At 34.8% G+C, this 24249-nt stretch overlaps 1 protein-coding gene across 1 annotated transcript in view; it reads right to left on the reverse strand.

Annotated features, from left to right (window-relative positions):
* Window positions 1-24249, reverse strand: part of megf6b (multiple EGF-like-domains 6b) — a 64479-nt gene that overhangs the window by 37462 nt on the left and 2768 nt on the right. The window contains exons 3-4 of the mRNA XM_081356937.1: window positions 23835-23944; window positions 18076-18180 (exon numbers count right to left, since the gene is read on the reverse strand). Coding sequence (XP_081213063.1) covers window positions 18076-18180; window positions 23835-23944 — 215 coding nt within the window. The remainder of the gene's footprint in view (window positions 1-18075; window positions 18181-23834; window positions 23945-24249) is intronic.

The raw sequence follows: 24249 nt of genomic DNA on the forward strand, positions 1-24249 counted from the left end.
AAAAAAACAGGAATATTCAGCAAGGATGTGTTAAATATATAAAAAGTGATAGTGAAGACTTTTTTAAAACAACTCTTTAATAATCAAAAATCCTGAAAAAAAGTATCACAGACAGGTTATAAAATAAATATTAAGCACCATTTCTAACATTTGATAATAAATCAGAATGATCACGTGGCACTAAATTCAGCTTTGCATCACAGAAATATAAAGTATAGTAAAATAGAAAATCATTATTTTAAATTTTAATAATATTTCACTATATTATTTTTCTGTATTTTTGATCAAATAAATCCAGGCTTGATGAGCATAAGAGACTTCTTTCAAAAACATTAAAAATAGTAATGTGTCCAAACTTATGTACTGTGTAAGTAAAAATATACTGCTTTTAAAATTAAATGTTGTATAAATAAAAAGGTTAGGAATCATATTTGTTTCAAGTGTTTTTTTATTGGGGGTGGGGGGCCTCCAACATGAATTATGCCTAGGGCCTCCTAATGTCTAGAACCGGCTCTGGTCAGGGGTCATGTCCACATAATGAAGTCTGGCAAGTATTATGAGCACTGTGTAACATACACTGAAAATGAACTAATTAATCCCAAAAAAACTGAAAACCTACTCAAACTAAAGCACAAAAACAGCTCATTTAGAAACCATCACAGTATTCATCTCAGTATATTCACTTCATAATCATATGACCGCCAACTTTGATATAATCAACACCTCCTCCATGGTTAACACTATTGCTACTATAGAGTTAGAGAGTGTCCCCTTTTCCAGCAGTGTCCCCATTTTGTCCATTCATTTTTCCCTTAGGGATTTTTTAAAAAGTTTCCATTAAAGCATTATAAGCCATGAGCCAAACCAATCAGCTACGAGGAACATCACAACACTACAAAATTTGATTTGAAGCAAAAATGTTTTTGAAAATCAGATAAAAAGACAAAGCTACAAGACTGTGAACTTAACAGCTTTAATGAGGGCAAGAACTAAATGGAATCGAATTAAAAATGGAGAAATATAAAACTACCTATTTACAAATATATATATACATATATATACAAACAATATATTTCAATTTTATTGCTAACTATGCATATGGAAATATTTCAGTATTTTGAGAGCGTAGAGAAATCGACTTTACATTATTCGCAGTGTTAATGGGCGGAGCTATCGAGCTATTTTGGCATATATTGCTCGTTTCGACTCTCTGATTGGTGTATTTTTCTGCACAGCATCATGGGTAATGTAGTTTTTCACCAGGAATTTCTCAATTAAACACAATCATTTAAAAACTAAGTTGAAATAATGTGGACTGACGGATTCAACAGAAGCAAATACCATCGATTAACAACCTCGTAGCTCACAGACGGTCTGTCTTTAAAGGTTAACTAGTTGTCGCTCACAATCAATTTCCCTATGGAAAAAATGAATGGAGTTTTTACTTCCGGAAGCCGGCTGTTGCAAAGAGGTTAGCCAATCACAACAGACATCATTTACATATTAAATATACTTGCCTGCCTAATTCTGAGGCTCAGAGAGGGTGAAAATGCTCACGAAAAACTAAATCATTACAAAAAAATATTGACTTGCACTACATGTTTAGTTACATTATTTATTTAAAATTAAAATTAATTACATTTAATTAAATTGCATTTTAACTGTAACTTTTCTCACATTCTGCATTTTCATTGCATTGCATTTAAGTGTATAATAAGTTGTATTTTGAATCTTTTTTAATCAGTTTTTTTCCTTTCCTTTTCCCCATTCATTTTCAACTGTGAAAGACATGATTTAATCTTAGAAATTAAATTTCATCCTTCCGTTCTTCTAGAGCACAACATTCAGATGCAGTTTGTGCTGAGACAATGTGATGTTCAAATTTCGTTCTCGGTTTTGCACAATGTGAATTTGTCTTGACAGAAAACTGGCAGGGCATTTGATGTTGTGGGTTCAGTGATGTTGGCGGGTTCAGACACGAAAGAACTCTGACATCACAAACACAAGCCATAAACAGAGCCAGCTAATGTTGAAATTGATTTTCATCAAATTCTTACTCGAAAAACACATCAATAATCTTTATGTTCATGTTTCATAGCTACAGACTTGTTGTGAAGTGTGTTTCTAAGCAAAAAACAGACTTATGGAAGCCAGGCTGAAAGAGTAAACGATGACAATCTTCATTTTACCTATATATTTAAACATTTGCAACCTCTGCAGGAAAATAATTCATACGGAATGTTTCTGGTTCTCTAAGTTATAAATCTATTATCCCGAACACACACAGACGTGCAAATATGCACACATAACACACACATAAAACATGATATATGTTTTACAGCCCATAACATCCAGTGCTTGAGAAAATCTGTTCAACCTCTGGTCGGTGCCTTTGCCATATGTTCAGATCTAACGCACACAAACCTATGCCAAAAGTACAGCATTTCTTCAATACTCGTGTTTTCAAACATGCATACACTGTTTCTGAAGAATGAACATCAAAATAAAAACTATGCAACAGGAAAACCACATTTATTGTTGACATTCCATCAGACCACCAGCAATCCTTCAGAGCCTTTTACGTGTCAAACTGTGCGACTCTCTGAGAGATTTGTGTGTTTGCATTCCAGATGTGCATTGTGTGACTTCCGCTCCTGGTGTTTCTGTGCAGACGGGGGTCCGTAGCGTAGCTTGGCACAGCTGGTGGATCCTACGGGTCAGACGGAGCCAGAGAAAACCCTCCGAGGGTAACCAACAGCACAAAGATACAGCCGTCCAGCACATAAATACACTCATCAGCGAAGCCAAAGGCTCAAGCCAAAATCATATCTGGAATTGCAGGACTGCCTTCCATTGCTTAATGCATTTATAGATAATTAACAATGATTCAGCAATAAAAAGTCCCTCCAGCGAGAGTTCGTCTCTATATCAGTGTCAGTGTTTCTGAAACGCCTCCATTGTAGTCTTGAGTTTCTTCCGGGAACGAACACGTCACAATATTCCTCATTTAAATAATTCATACGCAGAATAAAGGGGCGGGGCCTGGTTGAGTTAGTCAGTAGTGTGTTAAACTGGTGGTTATGGAAAGGGGCGGGACATTTCCCAAACACACTCAAAGCGTTTGACCAATCACAACACACCGCTCCAGCCGACTGATTTATTTCTCACAATGACAAAACAAAAACAAAAAGGTAAGAAGAAAAATCCCATGCATCATCCATCACCATTGACACTGTAGAGAGCACACACTGCCCCCTGCTGTCTACATAGTGCACTTAAAAGAAGCCTGCAGACAAAGAAGGTCACAGTGCGAGACGTATGATATAATGCAGCCACGCATAATCTATAACAACTGCCACTGTCATAAGCAACCTCTCCAAACAAAACCATCTACCACATCTGCTCACAAGCATGAAGAAGTGGGAGTCTCATTTATCTAATGTTCATTTTAAGATGGATCTCTTTAGACAAAGAACGCCAAAATTGTATAAACACTTCATGTAACTGAACCGTACAGTCCAAAAGCAGATTTTAAAACCATGCAAAGGATTTGTAACATGAGTTATGGGACGGTATACAGCTGTTTGTAGAGCAGCGTGCAAAGATGACCCTCTCTAACACCAGTGCATTCAAAATCACTGCGTATAAACCAGTCAGAGTTCCCCGTGCATGCATTACTTTGATTCATCTCCTTCTGATAACAACAAAGCATATTCATGACATGCAGATATCAAAGCATAACTTCCCAGCTAATACCAGATCTGTGCAGACGGCCTCCAGCGCCGACCGCACGTTTATTTAAAGCAGAGAGTGAGTAAACCACAGCATCTCTGTTCTCTCGACCAAATAAAACTCCTGCTGTGAATCTATATCAGAGACTTTTACAGCTAATCATTTGTGTTTATGCTCAAACATCTGCAGCTGCTCTATAAATGTATGTGGCTGTGTAAATGAATCTATAGTTGACAGTGTCATTTGATTTGTGGTACAAGCACATGGAATCTGGGAAACTTGCAAAGCCTTGGCCAAGAGTTCGTGTCTGTGTACTTGTATAAAAGATATTTCCTGTCTTGATGTGACCACATCTGTACACAGACTCACACACACACACACATGCACGACTAACATCTGACAGGCAGCCGTGGATGTAGAACCAACAATTAACTACTTTATGATGCTTTAATTAAAAGCTTTTTTCAGCAGTTCTGCTTTAGAAGACTGTGGGGTGAAATGAGATGTTATAGAGAAAGGAAACATAATAAATAAAATGAATGAATAGAAAAATATATAGAAACATAAATAAAAGAATAAATAAATGAATTAGAATAAATTAATAAAAATAATAAATAAATAAAAGAATAAATAAATAACTAGCAAAATAAATAAAAAAGTAAATACAAATAAATTAATAAAAGAATAAATAAATACAAGAATAAATAGAAAAAAATATTTATAAATTAATTAATAAATTAATAATAAAATAACAAATTATTAAATAAAATAAAATAATAATAATAATAAATAAAATAATAAATAAATAACTAGCAAAATAAAAAGTAAATATGGATAAATTAATAAAAATAATAAATAAATAGAAGAATAAATAGAAAAAAATACATTTATAAATGAATTAATAAATTAATAAGAAAAGATTAATAAAATAATAAATTATTAAATAAATTAAAAATAAATAAATAATGTAATAAAGACAGCAATGAGATTACATGGAGAGAAAAAAAAAACTTTTGCTGACATCTTATGCTTCTCAGATGTTTCTCCTGAGAAAAAGACCCCAGTAATCTCACATGTCTCCTGTACAGTTTCAGAAGAAATCTCAATAATGTCTCAAACTGTGCTCAGATTTGCCTATATGAATGTCTGCAAACAGAAGACAGAATCTCGACATGAACTCAAACATTTCTCATCAAAATGCTCCCAAAAGCTAATTTTCTGAGCAGATTTCCACATTCATTATGTAACTCTAAACTCTTACTGTATGTCAGCAATCATCTCATTTGTCTCAATTTTGTTTCGCGGACAAAGACTCCAATGCAATATTTAATTCCTACTTTAAATATTTACCATCATGCCTATAGCAAACTAAACTTGAGTATGTCGTCCATCCATACAAAGAATGACGGATTATTACAAACACTATCTCTGAGCGATTATTTTATAAACTCTCAAAATCACTAAACCTTTCCAGAGAATTTTTTGCAATGAGTTCAACTAGACAAAAACCATTCGAATTCCTCACATATCAGTCTTTGGAACAGCTGTGTTTTGTTTTTACTCAATTCTTCTTCCCAAGGTGTGTGTTGACAAGACACGTTCAACTCTGAACACCTCTGAACAGACACTTTGAGGACAGACAGAATTCGACAGAAAAAGACCTTTTCAGATTATTTTCAGTCTTTTAAACACATTTGAGCAGCTATAAGGGGGGTTTAGACCTCTGAAAAGTTTTCAACGTGATGTTTCAGAGGTATAAACACCCCTTATAGCTGCTCAAATGTGTTTAAAAGACTGAAAATAATCTGAAAATGACTTTTTAAGAAGACCAAACGCCCTCTGAGCACATCTATGGAAATGCTCCTTGTTTTATGGTTAAGGAATCTTATGACACTCAGAATTTGTGTCAGTTCTGTTAATGATGCTTTGACATTTTTCAAACTTAATTAGACGACCTCCTGGCCCCCTGTCAACCCGGAGGATCTGGCTTTGTGCATTGATGTGTGTGTGTGTTTGTGTGAAATGTGTTGTCAGATCCGCACTGTATGTACACACACTTGTGCGAGAGAGCGAATTACAGTGCATTTCCCGACAGCCCCGTCTCAGTTGGATGCCCACCGCATTCGTGAGAGACTTAACAGCCGAGCAGATTTGCTCCGAGGATGCTTTGAAAAGACTAAGCTCAACCAGACGCCACACATCCCAGTGCTTCTTTCTCTGGGTCTCTAATGGTCTCTGCCTGGGTTGATGTCTTTTCAAAGCAGCTCCAAAAAAAGTTGACATCCAGACAAAAGATTTGTTTTCGTTCGCTCTCAATCCCGTCTGGTTTACAAAGCTCCTGGTGTTAACAAGAGACAAAATATGTTCCCCAAACCCCGCAGGGCTGATCTTTAACCTGAGGGCTACCTGTTCGGGCCTGACGGACTTGGGAATGTTGTGTTGGAGCCTGCAGGGATACGAGGAATGTCCAAATTACTGCCTAATTTCTGCATGAGCTACTCGGTGTACGTGGATCACGCGAGTTAACTATGACTAGGGAATGTGCAAAGTGACTCACTGTCTACTTTGCTTTAGAATATATATTAGGGCTGTCGACTTAATGAATTAGTTATGGGAAAAAATAACGTGTTAGAATTATTAAAGCATGTAACGCAGCAAAAAATAACGTGTTAAAATCATGCATGTAATGCATGTGTTTTATGCATTAACAAGCATGTAATGCACCCGCCTCGCCCCAGACATACTCATGTCATCTACATTTCATATTGTTGTTAGAATCCGACTAAAATTCAAGATATCAGGGGGAAAAAAATCCCTTTTGTCTCATATTTTTATCATGATATAGTTAAGCAACATCACATGAGTAACGAGCGCAACATCACACGAGTGCTGTTTTTGTGATATTATAAATGTGATATTGATTTCAATAAATAAGATGTTATTTTACTTTCATTTTTCTTATCACCAGTTTATCAGGAAGTGACGATTTTGTTCTCTTTGACTGACTGGATGAACATTTGCTTTATTCGCAAATGTAATTGGCAAATGTCACATAAGTGAAATTCGCAGCTTTGTATGGAAACATAGCTAATGGCTTTGACTCGACTCGTGAGTAATGCAGGTGCAGATCAAGGTCACTGCGTGAGTGTGTAGTGCTGTGATCACATCTCAACCTGTCAGAGCTGCCTCCAGGACACACAGTCTGCTGATACACACTCAAACATCACACGTCATGTCTCACGGAGAATATAAAGAAGATATTAAAGATGTTAACTGCCTACTGCATATACTGATATTAAACATATTAACTGCATAAACTGCATATTAAACATATTAACTGCATATACTGATATTAAACACATTAACTGCATATACTGCATATTAAACATATTAACTGCATATACTGATATTAAACATATTAACTGCATATAGTGATAGTGATATTAAACATATTAACTGTATATACTGATATTAAACATATTAACTGTATATACTGATATTAAACATTAACTGCATATACTGCATATTAAACATATTAACTGCATATACTGATATTAAACATATTAACTGCATATACTGATAGTGATATTAAACATATTAACTGCATATACTGATATTAAACATATTAACTGCATATACTGATATTAAACATATTAAATGCATATACTGCATATTAAACATATTAAATGCATATACTTGAAGTTAACGAAATCAAAATGGACTCTATAAGAACTAAGTTCTGTATTCTTATTGTGAGTGATTTATCAGTGCACATTATTATTTGCCCACAAAAAAACGGCATCTAGGCCACACGTTCACCAAAAGTCATCACTATTTAGCCATTAATTACAAAAACAAATCTTCAAGTAAAGGAAATGTCAACTTTTCACAATCCAGTCAATTCCTGATGCATAAAACCAAACCCCATACTACCTTATTTCCTTATTTCCTCACTTCATAACACCAATTATAGAGGTAGCATGGGTTGGGAATGCAATTGTGTGTTTAAACTGAGAAATGACACTCAAAATAAGAATCCTAACGCATAAATATTGTTTTGGTGTCCAGCATCACAGAATGAAGGCTCTCTGTCTGTCAGTGCGGTAAAGACAGCTGGATCGCTGTCACCTTCAAGTCTTCATGCAGACGTCCGGGACACAGAGTGACCATTATGGAGCTTTCATCGGTCCAACGCAGTTCTGGAATTTCAGCTCAATTAGGAAAGATTAAGGAATCAAACTCCAGCAAGAGAAACGCACAAACACGATTAAGAAAACTCATTCTGACTGGAGGTTTTCAGCACCAGGAAACTTTAAAGACCCGGGCTATATATATTCTCTCCTGGCAGCAAAATAAGGAAACCAACAGGAAGAAGCCAGACAGGAAACAGGGATTGTGGGATTATCCAGAGGCAGGTTTACAGTGGCAGTAATGAGAGAGTCACACTGGTTATTTGAGTTATTTACAGTTATTTTAAAGGGGTCCTATTACGCTTTGATTCATTTTCAGCTTTCTTTAGTGTGTAACGTTGATGTATGAGCATGAAAAAGCTCTGCAAAGTTACAAAGCAAAGTCCCTCGAGCGGGAGTTCTTCTCTATATCAGTGTCAGTGTTTCTGAACTCCCTAGTCTTGAGTTTCTTCCGGGAACGAACACGTCACAATATTCCTCATTTAAATAATTCATACGCAGAATAAAGGGGCGGAGCCTGGTTGAGTTAGTTAGTAGTGTGTTAAACTGGCGGTTATGGAAAGGGGCGGGACATTTCCCAAACACACTCGAAGCGCTTGACCAATCACAACACACTGATCCAGCCGACCAATCAGAGCACAGTGTGCTTTTCAGAAGGAGGGGCTACATCGAGACAGGAACTAAACAGAGCGTTACTGACAGACTGGGAAGAGAGGAGCCGCAACAATGGAGATTATGAGGAAAATAATGTGTTTTTGAACAATCAAGCATATATACCTATTCTAGTAGAGCCCAAAAACATGATCAAGACTTTGAAAAAATTGAGAATATATATATATATGGTTAAATCACATGAAAACATGCCCAGGTCTTATTTCAGCCCAAAATCAGAACATTAAAATAAGATGTTACAGTATGTACGTTAGATTAAGAAAATCAGGCCTTTTCAGGGGGTTTTCATTACATTATTTTAAAGACTATTTATTTATTTTCCCATTTTTCATTATTACAATTACAATTCTTCTCAATAGTGATGATCATTGTTATAGAACAAATGTAACTATCAAAAAACTTTTTTCAAGATTATTTGCATTATAGTTATCAGAATTCAATAACAATCTTATTAATTGTCTTGAAAAATTTCAAGGCAAGGAAAAATATAATTTACTTTTCCCATGTATATATTTTGATTTTGGGTTGAAATAAGAACTAAACTTGACAGGTTTCATGAGATTGAACCTTAAAAATGACTAAAAAATAAAAACGTAAAAAAGTTAAAGTGACATAATTTTTCACAATTTTTCATTTTGGGGAAAACTTAGTTTAAGAATGAGAAAGATATTTAAAAAAAAAAAAAGTGGAGGAGGGAGACTTCTAATGACAGACTGTGAGAAAGTGCAGCAGAGGACTCCGGCGTATCGGGACCATCTATTCACGCTCGCCTCTATTGTCCGGCTGTGGCCGCTTCACCCGTGGAGAATTTTCCGGGTCATGGAACGCCACACACTAACCAGACTTTTTAATAACTGATTAATTCCTTGCAACACACAATGTGGCGAATGCGCCGGGAATGTCAATGAGTGAGTCAGTCTGCTTAAAGGTGGACTTTCCATTGGAAATATGCAGTGTGACATCATTACATTACACGTGCTGAAAAGGACTCAGGGAACGTTCCCAGATCTCCGGAAAAGGCAGCTCAAACAGATGTGCAATGACTGGAAAAACTGTAAAAAAGGATAAAATGTGTGACCGCGAGTGGCAGATAAACGTCTCTGACGAAGTCGACATCAAAACGTAAAGCGAATTTCACTCAAATTTCAGGCAATGGTTTTCAGATTATTGTTTTTTAACCAGAACGTTGAATCTAGAGTGATATTTCACAGATTCATCGGCCGAATTACACACCAATCATGATGATGGAGCATATGCAATGTTAAACACATGTTTTACAGATACGAGAGTGTCGTGACCATGGAGAAACTGTAGCTCAATTACCGTAAAGCCACGTGGATGAGTTACTACTACAACACTACAGGTAACAAGGATCAGGTCACGCTCAGTTTCAGCATTTATGTTCAGTAAACTAGAACACAACCAAAACCAAAACTATTTCAAATGCATTTGACTCTAAAAACATCAAATCAAATCAAATCAAATCAAAAATAAAAACAAGGAATCTGAGGTTTAAACAGAAGTTGTGTGACTTCTAGTTTTCATTCAGTCTTTAAAAACCTTTACATTATTGTGGCGTAAAAAGTCCTGCGGCCACAACTTCACCATCGTGTTTTACATTCCATTAAACCAGGAGGGGCCTGAGGACATTTTCAGCACAAAAGGTGACTGGCCTTGAGCTAATGGCCCATTAAACGAACTTAAATAAAGCTCAGCACACAGGATGTGAAAGGAGAAATTAGCCGAGCAATTCACTTGGATTATAGATTTCATTTATGTCCACTTTAATAGCCTGAAGACGGGCTGATTAATGAAGCATATGCAACGGCAGTGACCCGTAAAGTTGAGTAAAGTCATTCCTACAGAATATTAGTAATCAGTAGTCTAGAGTAACAAACTAAAACTACTAACTTACAGTAACTACAGATTTCTACTATATATGCATGCAATTAAATGCCTACTTAGTCATATTTGTGACTCAGTTCATTCGGATGGTGCAAATCAACCGATTCAAATTTGATTCAGTGAGTCAATAGGCTTCATTCATGAAACATTAGCAGAATAAATTAGTGTAAATGATTTGTTGCATGCAATTAAATGTCGTTATCTACTTAATAACAGAATTTACCCAGTAAATAATTCTACTCATATGATACATGTTTTACAGATTCTCACTCAAATATGTGAGGAATAATTCAAAACCTCACTGATTTCAAATTATTAAGCAACTTAAAGTTATAATTGGGTGTATACAGACAAACACAATAATATAATTTAAAGTTTCATCTTTGTGAGGAAAGTTTTACCAGTGTAACACAATTTAATTTCAAATTTGATTAAAAAAAAAAAAAATAGAAAAAAGCTCACTGTCCAACAATCAATAACATGAATCAGTGTTATTTTAGTATAGTTGAGATACTATTAGTTTTTATTAATATTTTATATTCATTTTTATTTTTATATTTTCATTGCAATTTTTAAAGTTTTAGTCATTTTGGTGTTTTTCTTTTCATTTGTTTATGTCTATATTATTCAGTTTTCCTTTTAGTTATTTTTATTACATTAAGTTAAATGAGAAAATGTTGCTTTGGCAACTAGCTGAATAAACTATAACTTTTTATTTCAATTTAATTTACTTTATTTCAAGTTTCTTTACAGCTATAGGTGACTATAATAACCCTGCAATGCACAAAATAAATTAAAATTAAAAACATGCGACAAACAAAAACACGATTCCTTCATGTTTTCCGCATCATGACACAATATATATATATATATATATATATATACACCGTCTTTATCATTCATAAACCTTCGCCTCTGTAAGTCCAACACCTGCTAGTGTTCATTACCTCAGATAACTGACTGACTCCTCTAGACGTCAACTCTATCAACTCTATCAACTCTCTTCTCTAATGGTTTAGCTTCATTTCCACAAACACGCTGTCGTCACCGTTGCATTCCGAGAAACTGCTTAAGAATATTTATCATTCCTGCATATTGTTCTTGTCTGAACTATGTGCTAAACTCTTGATAAAAGCCTTTTCCACCGAGTCCCAGGGGTTTCCTTGTCTAATCCGGTCTCCATAAGCAAGTAGCTTGTTTCTTCAACAGCCAAAGTTTGGATTCCATCAGGAAACACAAGCCAACTAGAAGACGTAACTTAGAGAAGCCTCCTCTGATCAGAGCTAAAACTGAGGTATGAGTCATATCTCTCCATGTACAATTAGAAAATGACCAACTCATGAATTCCATAAACTGAGGAAAATCTCATTTATTTTTGTCTAAAAACTGATCTAATTACCTTTTAGTTATTTCTTTTCAAGCCCAAAATGACCTCAGTGTTGCAGATTCAACATCCAGACGTGTGTCATGAAATAAACACATAAAAACAGTTTTATTTTCTGATATTTCCCTGTTTTTCATGTCTTGCAATTCAGCCGCACTAATCCAAGATTCTGTTCCAAAACTGTTTCAGTCATCATCATTTCCAACTGTGATAATAATCAGCAAATCAGCAGATTAGAATGATTTCTGAAGGATCGTGTGACACTGAAGACTGGAGTAAAAATTCAGCTTTGCATCACAGGAATAAATTACATTTGAAAATATATGCAGAACAGAAAACAGTTCTTTTAAATTACAATAATATTTCACAATATTATTTTTAATCAGATAAATGCAGCCTTGTTAAAAAATCTTTTAGTATATATTTCCCTCAGATCCATCTGGCTCTTTTCACCCACAGTGAATTCTGAGATTGCCTTATTCAAGAAGGAAAAGATGTCTCTAGAGGAGCTCATAGTCAGCTCAAGCAGAGTTGTGTCCAGCAGAGGTTAAAGTGCACGGACAGGTCTGTATTAATAGCTCAAGGCCACAGTTGATGACTTGCATGACCTGCTATAAACCTGACCCTCCTGCAATCGCAGACGTCCCCCTCCATTAGCATCAACTACACGAGTTCAACACCACGACGTTCAGCTGGAAACCTCAGATCCACAGACGCCCCGCAGCGGACAGAGAACGAGACACTCTGACCCTCATAGAGATAGAGGAAATAAGTGTGAACTCAAAAGAAGTGACAACTCAAAGGATTCGACTCATTTTTTAAATAATTCGTAATTAAACATTATTTTATATATATATATATATATATATATATATATATATATATATATATACACATACATACACACTCAATATTATTATATTTTTATTGATATATTAATAATTAATTATAATAATAATAAAAAAGAATAATCTAATAATTGTATTTATAATAATAATTTATTTATTCTAAAAAAAATTGGTATATATTAATTAAATATTAATAAATGATAAATAAATTATAAATGTATGTAATAATAAGTTATAATATCTCTTAATCATAAAATAATTAGTATAATACATATGATTACTAGTAGCTACATAAACATTATAATAAATATAATAATATATTTTTATATTATTATATTATTATTATTATTATTATAAATAAAATTATAAAAATTAAAGGTATGTATTGGTAATGATATATTATTAGTACATATAATTTATTATAATTATATATAAAAAAAATATTAATCATCTAATAATTGTACATAGTAATGTTCATTATAATTTACTAGCGCAAAATGCCTGTGCAAAATCAGTTTTTGTGTGTGTTTTAGTATTGTTGGTTTGGTGCCCGTGAAAGAGACTGTGAACGCATTGAATTCAGGGAGCAGGCTAGGTTACTACAATTGATGGCCGTGAATAAAATATAATATTCAGAAGTAAACAGTGTATCTGACTGAGAGTGTTTATATCAGAACGTTTATTTTTAAACCACAACCTTCTTAGTGCTTCTTTTACTGGTATTTTTAACGATATCTTTTGCATTTCTAATCCAAACAACGTCAAACTTGGCACTGCACTTACTCGTGCCCGTAGCGAGACACCCGTCGAGTTTGAAATCCACCGGTCTAACGGTTCGAGAGATATGCGAATAACAGGCACACACACACACACACACACAGACGATTCTGTAATTTATAGATATTTTGCTTGTATATATGAATTAAATTAATCATCAAATAATTATTATTATTATTATAAATAAAATCTTAAATATAAATTATTAATATAAATTGTTAATTGAATTGTTAAAACAGGATACATATATACATATATATCATACAGTATGTTCTGTGAAATCAGATTTTGCCCACACCTGGCATTCCATCAAGGATTGATGTCCGAAATGTTTGCTAACTGTGTCCTGTCACAACAGTACTTCTCGAGCAGACTCTGAGCCTGACGGAGCAGTCTGGCATGTTCTGACCTCCGCCTGCGCCAAGACATGAGCTCACGGCCCAGAAATCATTGTTTTATCAAAAGAAAGAGACACAATTATTCCACAGTGAAAGAGACCTTTCAATACGGACCCTGAAACGCTGAACTGACAGGAATATAACAAACATGTGACTACGACAGAATTGTGTGCATGGATGTTTATCCAATTTTCCTGAAATTTGAGATTTATCTGCACGTGCAAACTTTTATTCTTTATCCAAGCTGTCCGATTCTATAGAAATCCATGAACTGCATGTTTTCCATATGCAAAAAATTCTGCAAAATCATTTTGACATGTTTTGATTAGTTGCCTTTGCATTTGCCAAGTTCAGTAGCTTTAAAAAGAGACTAATACAACACAAATAACCTCTTTTTTAGCTACTGAACTTGGCAAATGCAAAGGTATATTAGTATTGTTCTCTTTTTAAAGCTCCTGAACTTCAGCTCTCAGATTAATAGGTCTATGAGAGGAGCTTGAAGAGCTTTCAAAAGCTGTATTCCTCTTGTGATGACAGGCGAAGCTGAGAATACAGTGATCCTCACCACAGGGGAACGTGAATCTCAAACAGAGGTAAAGATTCTCCACGCCGTGACACATTTGTGCTGAAAGCACAACATGTCAAACATCATCGCCTGCTTCACCAGAGTCATCATGGGTCGCTGTCAGGGAATCATAAACAATCACTGACTTGATCTGACAAAAATCATCCGCCAGCTGTGGATTTTAAGCACAGAATGATTTTCCTTCGTCGATTCACAAAGACTTTCATCCGCAAGGCAGATGTGCTGCAAACAGCTTCTCTCAGTGTGACATTTGATTCACTGATGGATCCAGAGGTTTCTCAGAGGCTCGTACAGATGTTTATGTTCTATGGTTGTCCTGATACTGTAAGCATGTGTTATGGTACAACAGATAATGTATAATGATATCATGATGACTCGTATTTTTTTTGATGTGCAGCTCTTTATAGAGAATATGTTGGGTATTCTGTTGTCCTAATAATAATAATAATAATAATAATAAATAGTATAATTTTAAATATACTGTAATGTATATGTGTGTATATAGTAATATAAAAAGTAATATTATATGAATATAATATCACATTATTACATTATGAGTAATGCAGGCAATATATTGTTTTAAAAATAATATACAATATATAGGGTTGTATAATTTTTATCCAAAAACATATCTTTCATGCATTATTATTATTATTATTATTAATGCAACAATATCATAAATAAATTATTATGCATGTATTAAAAGTGAAGAAATATAATAATAATGCATGGAAAAATATTATACAATATATAAGGTTATATAATTTTATACAATAACATATTTTATGCATTATATATATTAATATGAAAACAAATGAAATTAATGAAATTCATGAAAGTGAAAAAAATAATAATGTATAAAAATAATCATAATAATGCATGAAAAATGTTGTTAAAAATATTATGTAATAAATAATGTTAAATAACATATATTTCATGCAGAAATAAATAAATATGCAGCATGCATGAATAAAATAAAATATTTCCATGGCTAAATTGATTATATTATTTTAACAATTACAGGCTTTTTTTTTTTCTTTAGGAAAAGAAAAACATAAATTACTTAAATAACTTATTTTCTTAAAACATAAATTACTTTTTGATTTTGATTTTGTGATGAAATATGACCAGGACATGTTCGTGACAGGTTTCGTGAGATTCACCCATATTTTCAGGATTATTTATATTGACATGAAAACAAACAAAAATAATAAAATACATGAAAGTGAAAAATGTCATAATGCATGAATTTAAAAAAAAATATATATATATATTATAAAATAAATAGTGTTATATAAGTGTTATACAACAACATATATTTCATGCATAAATAAATAAATAAATAAATATTTCCAATGGCTAAACTCTGATTATATTCTTAATCTATAACTATTCTTGCCTATTATTTTGATTTTGTGATGAAATATGACCAGGACGTGTTTGCGACAGATTTCGTGAGATTCACCCATATTTTCATGATTGTCTTTATTTTCCAGGTAAGTAGGCGTCAGATTGTGGCTGTTAGTGTTTTCGTGCGTGTTTGTGCATGCCGACCGACTCAATCAGCATCACTCTTAACAACACACATAAGGAACTGTCCAGAATAAATGACCAATGGTTCCCAGCTGCACATCTGAGTCTCTGTCCTGAAGACATGGCTGGTTGAGGCAAACAGATTTCAAAACGAAACAGAAAACAGCAGACGAAAGCCATCAGGTCACGCTACTTCAACACGCAAGCTGCAACATCTTAGACGTTAATGTCGCTGGAAGCTGCGTAATTAATTGAATCTGCCCGCAACACAAGCGTCTCTCGGATTACTCTTGATCTTAGTGCAAAACCAGCGTCTGTTATCACTCCACGAGACACAGAGGAGACCACAGAAACTGAAAAAGTAGGGCAAGATTTGTGAAGAATTTCCTGTCGTGTGTATATTATCACCAAAAAACAACATCCTCCATTATTAGCATCCTCTCTCACTGGCTACAACTGCCCATGCAGATAAAATTCTTGGCTCGCAACATTAGAGACTCAAACAGCCAGAGAAAACACTCTGTTGGGGGGAGACTCGCATTCATTCAAGAGGAAATGCTGTCAAATCATTATAACAACACTTTATATTTTCTAAAATGCACAAAGTTTAGTCTTTCTCCGTGTTTCCAGGACTGAAAAATTACCATTTATTTGTCAGCAAAAGTTTGTCAGATGACGCAAAACACATAATCCGGCAGACTTTTGACAGGTCAAGGGCTTTTGTGAAAACTATGGAAGCTTGTTTCCGCCACCGATTAAAACATTTTAAAAGATAATTGCGACTTTTTATCTCACAATTGCGAGTTTACATCTCGCAATTCTGACTTTATTTCTCAGAATTGCGAGATATAAAGTCAGAATTGCGTGATATAAAGTCAGAATTCTGAGATATAAAGTCAGAATTGCGAGATATAAAGTCGCAATTGTGTCTTATAAAGTCAGAATTCTGACTTTTTTTCTCGCAATTGCGACTTTATATCACGCAATTCTGACTTTATATCTCAGAATTCTGACTTTATATCACGCAATTCTGACTTTATAACACATAATTGCGAGTTTATATCTCGCAATTCTGACATCTTTTCTCGGAATTGTGAGATATAAAGTCCAATTCTAAGGGGGAAAAAAAAGACTTTTTTTTTTTTTTTTACAGAATAGTTTATATCTCACAATTCTGACTTTATAACACGCAATTGCGACTTTATATCATGCAATTCTGACTTTATATCTCGCAATTCTGACTTTATTTCTCAGAATTGCGTGTTATAAAGTCAGAATTCTGAGATATAAAGTCGCAATTGCGAGAAAAAAAGTCAGAATTCTGACTTAATAAGACGCAATTGCGACTTTATATCTCAGAATTCTGACTTTATAACACGCAATTGTGACTTTAAAACACGCAATTGCGACTTTATTTCACACAATTTTGACTTTACATCTCGCAATTCTGAGAAATAAAGTCAGAATTGCGAGATGTAAACTCGCAATTGTGAGATAAAAAGTCGCAATTATCTTTTTTTTTTTTTTTTTGTGGCGGAAACAAGCTTCCATAGAAAACTACAGATTGTACTTCTGCATGTTTTTATTCGACAGCTCTGGATCCTTCCCGAAAATAACTCACTCCTGCTAAACGATTACTCTTTATATTCTTGCACCCAGGAACAATACAAGTCGACACTATTGTGACCAAAAGTTTGCTAAGAAGTATTTTCTACTCAAGCAAGGCGGTATTTGACTCTGGTCAAGCCTATCCAATAGGAGTAGACTAGGTGTGGCCTTGAACGACAGCATGCCCAGTGCATTATGGGTGTTGTAGTTTTCCTACCTATTTAGCAAAACGGAAGACAACAGCAGATTTTCTCTGTTTTCTCTAGTCAGGTAGTAACGATTTCAAAAAACAATTCGCCTTTCTACCGCATATTCAGCCAGGTTTTACTGAAAGCCCATTTTGGATACCCCATTAATATCAGCTGACCCCATTTAATATTTTCTCAAATATTCAAGGGAATCTAAAAGAGATTAAGAAACTGTTGGGTCAGTTTGGACTCACCGTACTGGCAGCTCGGACCACTGAAGCCGGCCGGACAGTCGCAGAGTTGAGCAGAAGCTTCTCTACACCGACCTCCATTAAAGCACACGCCATAACTGCAAACAGCTGTGAGAGACCAGAGAAAGAGATGCTGGTCACATGACATTAGAACATGCCGTTTCATCAAGTGTTTCTGCTTTACTGTCAACACCTGAAGAAAACACACACCTGAAGTGTGCAAAGCTGAGGTCAGAACACCAAACCCTTGCAAATAAAATAGACAGTAGGCCTACATCACGTCTGCCAGTTGTCGGACAATCTTAGATTAACTATCAGGGACAGTTTCAAACCCACATCACCAACACGAGCACATTAGTGTTGTTATTAAACTAATAATTACTGTAATAAGTAATAATTACTGAAAAATAAAATAAAATAAAATAAAATAAAGATCACAAATGTTGCTTTGGCAACTAAATAAAATAAAATTAAGTATAAAATTAAGTTGAAGTTGAAGCAAAAAAAAATAAAAAAAAATAATAATAATAAATAAAATGGACAAACGTTTTTATATTAAATCAAAGCTATAGAAATGTTTTAAAAAAACTAATAAAAATTACAAAACTAAAAGTTAATACAAAATATTAATAATACTATAATAGTTTATAAATAATACCAAAATAACACTGAAGTACATGAACTAGCATTGATATGTACATTTAGGTTGTCATATGATGATTTGAAAAATATATAGCAAATTTCCAAGCCTTATATTTAAAAAAAATATATATATATCTTATAGCAAGACCTGTCGCCCAGTTGTTCAAAGTCATTGTCAACATGCATTCAAAACTATCATGCATAAAACTGAATTCAACATTTACAAACTAAACATTGTGAAAAGGGGTTTTACTGAACCCAAAGCAAATAATACAAGTCAGGATCAAAACATAGAGCAGAATCAACATATCTTAATGTGAATAAACCTTTTGCAAAGTACAAGTGCATAATATTCCATAATAAAAGCATGTGTGAGGAAGAGCATGGGGAATCCCAGCAAACCAACATGCTAGCTGTATTATTATATCAAAAATAGTTTAATGTGTTAGAACTCATGTTCATCAAGACAAAAAAACATGATATGAATCTTCATAAACACTGAAATACCTTGAAATCCACATGTATAGACGAGCTGTTGTGAGAGAATATCTGAGCTTCACCTTATATTAACAACTGCACTAATTCAAGATCACATTCCCTTTCAAAACCTCAGCAGATCTGAAAGAACAGGTCATGAAACAGCATTTCTACCCCTGGGACGGACAATTAACGGTCTTTGTAACAACAGGCATCGTTGGTCATGTGGACAGACCACCCAGGACATTAGTTACGCACATTCCTGGTCCTTGTTCAGGACATTCCCGTCTACAGCAACAAAGACCTGCTTCCATTCACTCCTTATTGCCACTATTACCAGTTCTGTTTCAGATCACCTTGTCAGCATCAGTCAAAATAACTGGCCCCTTTCTGCTCCCAACTTTCCTGTTCAAACTCTGACTTTTGCTCCGTAATGAAAAGAAGAGGATTTTCAAGTGCACGTTTTGTTAAAGTGGAAGGAAGTCTCATGAAGCACGCTTCAAGCACCAAAGGCACTTCTACAAAAAAAAGAATCAAAAGTCATTGAGTCAATTGGTATACTTGAGAAACAAAGAAGTAAACAGGGTTAGCGCACCCCAAAAGAGCCCAGTTGTAACTAGCTTCAAGATTAAGTTTTACAGACTAGAATGAGAAACAGAATTTCTTTGTCCTAAATAAATCCAAAGCAATTCTCCGAAAGCAGCCTTAATGTGTGTTATTCTATGGGTTCCAGTTCTGCAAAGTGATGCAAATCTCAAAAATGATTTTTCAAAGAAGTTTCATCTGGTGGTTTGCAGACTGTCAGGTCAAGCAGGGAAAAACAATGCAAAATGCTAATAATTAAAAATGCATTAAAAATTGTGCATCGTTTGGATAGCAAAATAAGTTATCTTTTTAACTTTTAAAAGAGAGGAGAAATTACACCCATTTTGAAGCCAAAGGTCATGTGTCTAATAAAACGTTTCAGTATTTTGGCACAAAGTCATTATCACTTGGTAGAAGTTATCCAGACGCCCACATTGACAGGTTGCGTGACATGCACTCATCCTTGACAAGCACACAACTACACGGACTACTTTAAATACATGCTCATTTGTAACAAGAATAAACAATATGGTTTGTATGCTGAGCACAGTTTGTTTTATGCAGTGAATTATCGGCTCCCAAAAGCATCAAACCATCAAAATTCAACTGGCATTTCGAAACCAGACACTCATACTATAAATACTGTAATGTGTGTGTTTGCTGCTGTTTACGTTGTACTAAATCCACTCAGCCAATGCCAGGTTAATCATTTTGCACGTTGTGTCTGTGCAGGTCATGGTCATATTAACCAGTTCTAATGTTTGAGTTTAAAGGCATTTGTGTTTGCTTTTGTACAATAAACAATTTTCGGTTCTGTATTGGGTCACCATTGTGTAAAATCTGGGCCCTAAGACCAAATATTTGAGAACCAGTAGATTTTTCTAGCTATGTCAAGCTCTCCAATATTCTATAAATTAATTTTACTATTTTATTTATTTTATTTTATTGGCAAGTCAACATTTGTAATTAAATTAAATTAAATTAAATTAAATTAAATTAAATTAAATTAAATTAAATTAAATTAAATTAAATTAAATTAAATTACAAATGTTGACTTGGCAATTTAATTAATTAAGTTGAAGTTGAAGCAATACAAATAAATTAAACTACTAAAAATGAAATAAATTAAAAATTAAATCAAAGCTATTTAGAAATGTTTTTAAAAAACTAATCAAAATTAAAAAATTAAAACTGAAAATATAAAAATAAACGTACTATTGGGTAAAAATTGCTTAAAACCAAAAGACTAGAAAAGTTGTAAATCCTAAAGAACATTAAGTTATTGAAACTTAAATGTAATTATTTATAATTATTTTATTTACTTATTTTAAATAAATACTGTCATACATATAATTTCTAATATTTAAAATAATATTTAATTAAACTCATTTAAATTACCACTTCTATTTTCTGTAAAGTCAATTAAAAGTGTAAACCCTGAAGAACATTCAGTTATTTAAAATTCTGCAATTATGGATTTTTATGGAAAATCTTCTTATGAAAATGTATTTATTTTAATTATTTATTATTATTTAATTTACTTCTTTTAAATAAATATTGTCATAAATATATGTATTATATTTCTATAAATATTAAAATGACACTTAAATTACAATATAAATCCACTTAGTTTCTGTAAATGAAAAAGTTTTGTCAGCTTTGTCATTACAGCCAAAGTACCGGAAACATCTTCAAGACCTTCAAAGTCTTGGATGACTGGAGGCTTCAGAGTCAAGAAGAAAACCCTAACCGCTACATTAGACTAACTAGCATTTAAGTGAAGAAAAGCATCACTGCACGCTTCCTTTTGTCAAGCAAATCACAGTATGACGGCAACGCCTCGGAGACGACCTTTCAACTCCTCAACAAGTCCCAAACTGCCACACACTTTACTGCCACTACAAATCTAACAGCGTCCAGATGGTCCATCCCAGCCGGCCAGTGGATCGCGCTGAACGAAAAGGTTGTGAAGACAGACGCCAGTACGTGTGCCAGTCAGACGGCGGGATTTCTGGTGTGAGCATCAACTCATGTTTTGTCCATGTTCAGTGGCTCAGAAAAAGGAGTGATTAGTTTAGTCCCATTTCTTAAAGTGCTTCCAGGTCTCAAGTTGCAGAGATAAAAGCCAAGCGTGCAGTTTGAAGACCACAGATACCTCCAGAGAAGAGGAAAAGACGTTAAGCGGTGTACAGGAATGCATGCTGGGTGTGTTTAAAAACAAACCAAAGCTGGATCAGGGACAAGGCCTAAATCTCGCAGGTATAATGAGTCGTTTCACCTTCTCGGACAGACAAAGGCGTCTTTGAGGATTGTGTCGGCTCTAGTAATGAAACCCCGGAGAAAATCACAACTTGCGGGATAAACTGTTGTGCAACTGTCAGTCATTCTGGCATGAGACCACTCGAGCCGCCACGAGTCCGCCATGAAAACCATCAGTGGATGTTAACTTGATTAACTTGATTTTAGAGAAGGATTTAGTTCGGGGGGTTTTGGGTACGAGGAACAGTTTTGACCGAATGTGACCCTGAGTCTTAAAACCACTTCTGGGAACCTTAATTCTCTATCCAAATGAGAACAACAGACCCAATGGACCTTTGACGCCAGCTTTGATTTGACGATGTGGATCATCAAGTGGACAAAACATTGAACATGTCATGAACAAAACTCTAGACGGTACAAGCTGAACGGACTGTACTCTCTCGACCTCATATTCATGCATGCCAAATGAGTTAGTGAAAAACATGCTCACCATTCCTGATCTCTAACACACACTCACAGCGTTCGGCTGGTCTTGCGGCTGTCAGAGCAGAAACTAAAGCTGATGCTCTCTGTATGTTTGTCCGTCGTCTCCGTGTGCGTTCATATGTAAATTGCGTGAGCTTATTTCATCCATTAGGTCAAAAGATCTGAAAAAACCCATACATTTACCCACCCCTCGAAGAAATCAGGACAGAAGTGGGCGAGAGTGGACAAAAGAGACGGATTAAAACGCCAGGAGTAAACGGGAATGTGTCTGCCTCGTTTACTTGTGATCCGATCAACCAAAACGCATCTTAGTACCATAAACCAGGCCTTAGATCAGATGCATATAAACATCTTCATCTAAACACCTCTCCTGAATGATCGCTAACAGTAAACCTCTGCAAAGGTATTTTGAACTTCTTTTTACCCCAAAAAAGCTCAGTTGTGAGTATAACAGGGTCCACAGCTATAGGCTTCTCCTCCTCAGGGTGTGTAGACTACGACCGTCCTATAAAATCCTATCAAAGGATTCCCATCTGCTCCATTTAGGCACAAAAAAAGACAAACCAGAGTCTCTCGCTGCCTAACAATTAGAGGAGCTCTTTTGTAACCAGAACAATGAAAATTACGAGACCCCACCCAGAGCAGACAGCAGACGGGACGAGCTGCTGAAATCCAATTACTGACCGGGACTTCTGGCTTTAGAAAGTAAAACAAATTCAGACAAAGTGAGATCAGTGCTTTGTTGCTGAGGCCAGCATGACTATTACAATCGTTTGAACAAACCTCCAAACCTAAGGATTAAAACGTGGTGTGTAATTTGCACCGCATAATTTGTACTAAATGATGATACCTCACATCATGAGGTTTTTGAGGACATTTCTGGGCAAATTTCACCATAATACATCAACTCTACATAAATCCAAATCCATAAAACAATACAGAACCCACAGCCAAGAGGATTAGAGCGAATCTTGACCCTAATTTCCTAATTCCACTTTTGTTAGTGTTATAAAAGGGGACGATGGAATGTGAGATCAGTTCCTTCTCGTGTTTTGACATCTACAAACTTGCAGAAAGATACATAAACCTTCATGTTAGCGTTCGAGCATTCTCTGATCTATAATCTGGACACATTTACACCACTCTGTAACATTAATCACCTGGGGCCTAACACTCCACCTGTTATTCTACCTTTAAAAATCTCTATAGCTGCAAACTCAGGAGTCACTCCCTCAAAAAATCAGCATAAATATGGATTTCTGTCACTGATGTTCACATGCTGTTACATCCCATGAGATTTAAAGGAGACTTACGATACAGGCACCCGGCCTCCCCGTTGAGCTGGGACCATCCTGAGCAACACTTGTAAACCGTCTGGTGTTCCTGTCGATACACCTGTCTATATGCAGTGTAGTAAGCCGTTCTGTGGAGAACAGGAGAGAGGAAGATCTCTTTAGCATCTTTATTGTTTTATATTGTCTCACACACTCTACTGGTGCAAAAAAAAATGACTTTCTGTCAGACAAACACTGGATGGTACAACTGTATAAAACACACTTTAAGAATTGCAAAAAGGTCAAAAAGTCGATATATACACATATGTATTCAGCGAATAAAATGCATATCTTAGATTGCACACTACTGTATGTAACTGAAACAGATCAACTAGAGCAGCAATCGTCTTCGTAAATGTAAACTGAAGGCCACAAAAACGTATTTCTTGTACAA

The sequence above is a fragment of the Scardinius erythrophthalmus genome (genome assembly GCF_964197995.2).
Source record: "Scardinius erythrophthalmus genome assembly, chromosome: 25".
Lineage (NCBI taxonomy): Eukaryota > Metazoa > Chordata > Actinopteri > Cypriniformes > Leuciscidae > Scardinius > Scardinius erythrophthalmus.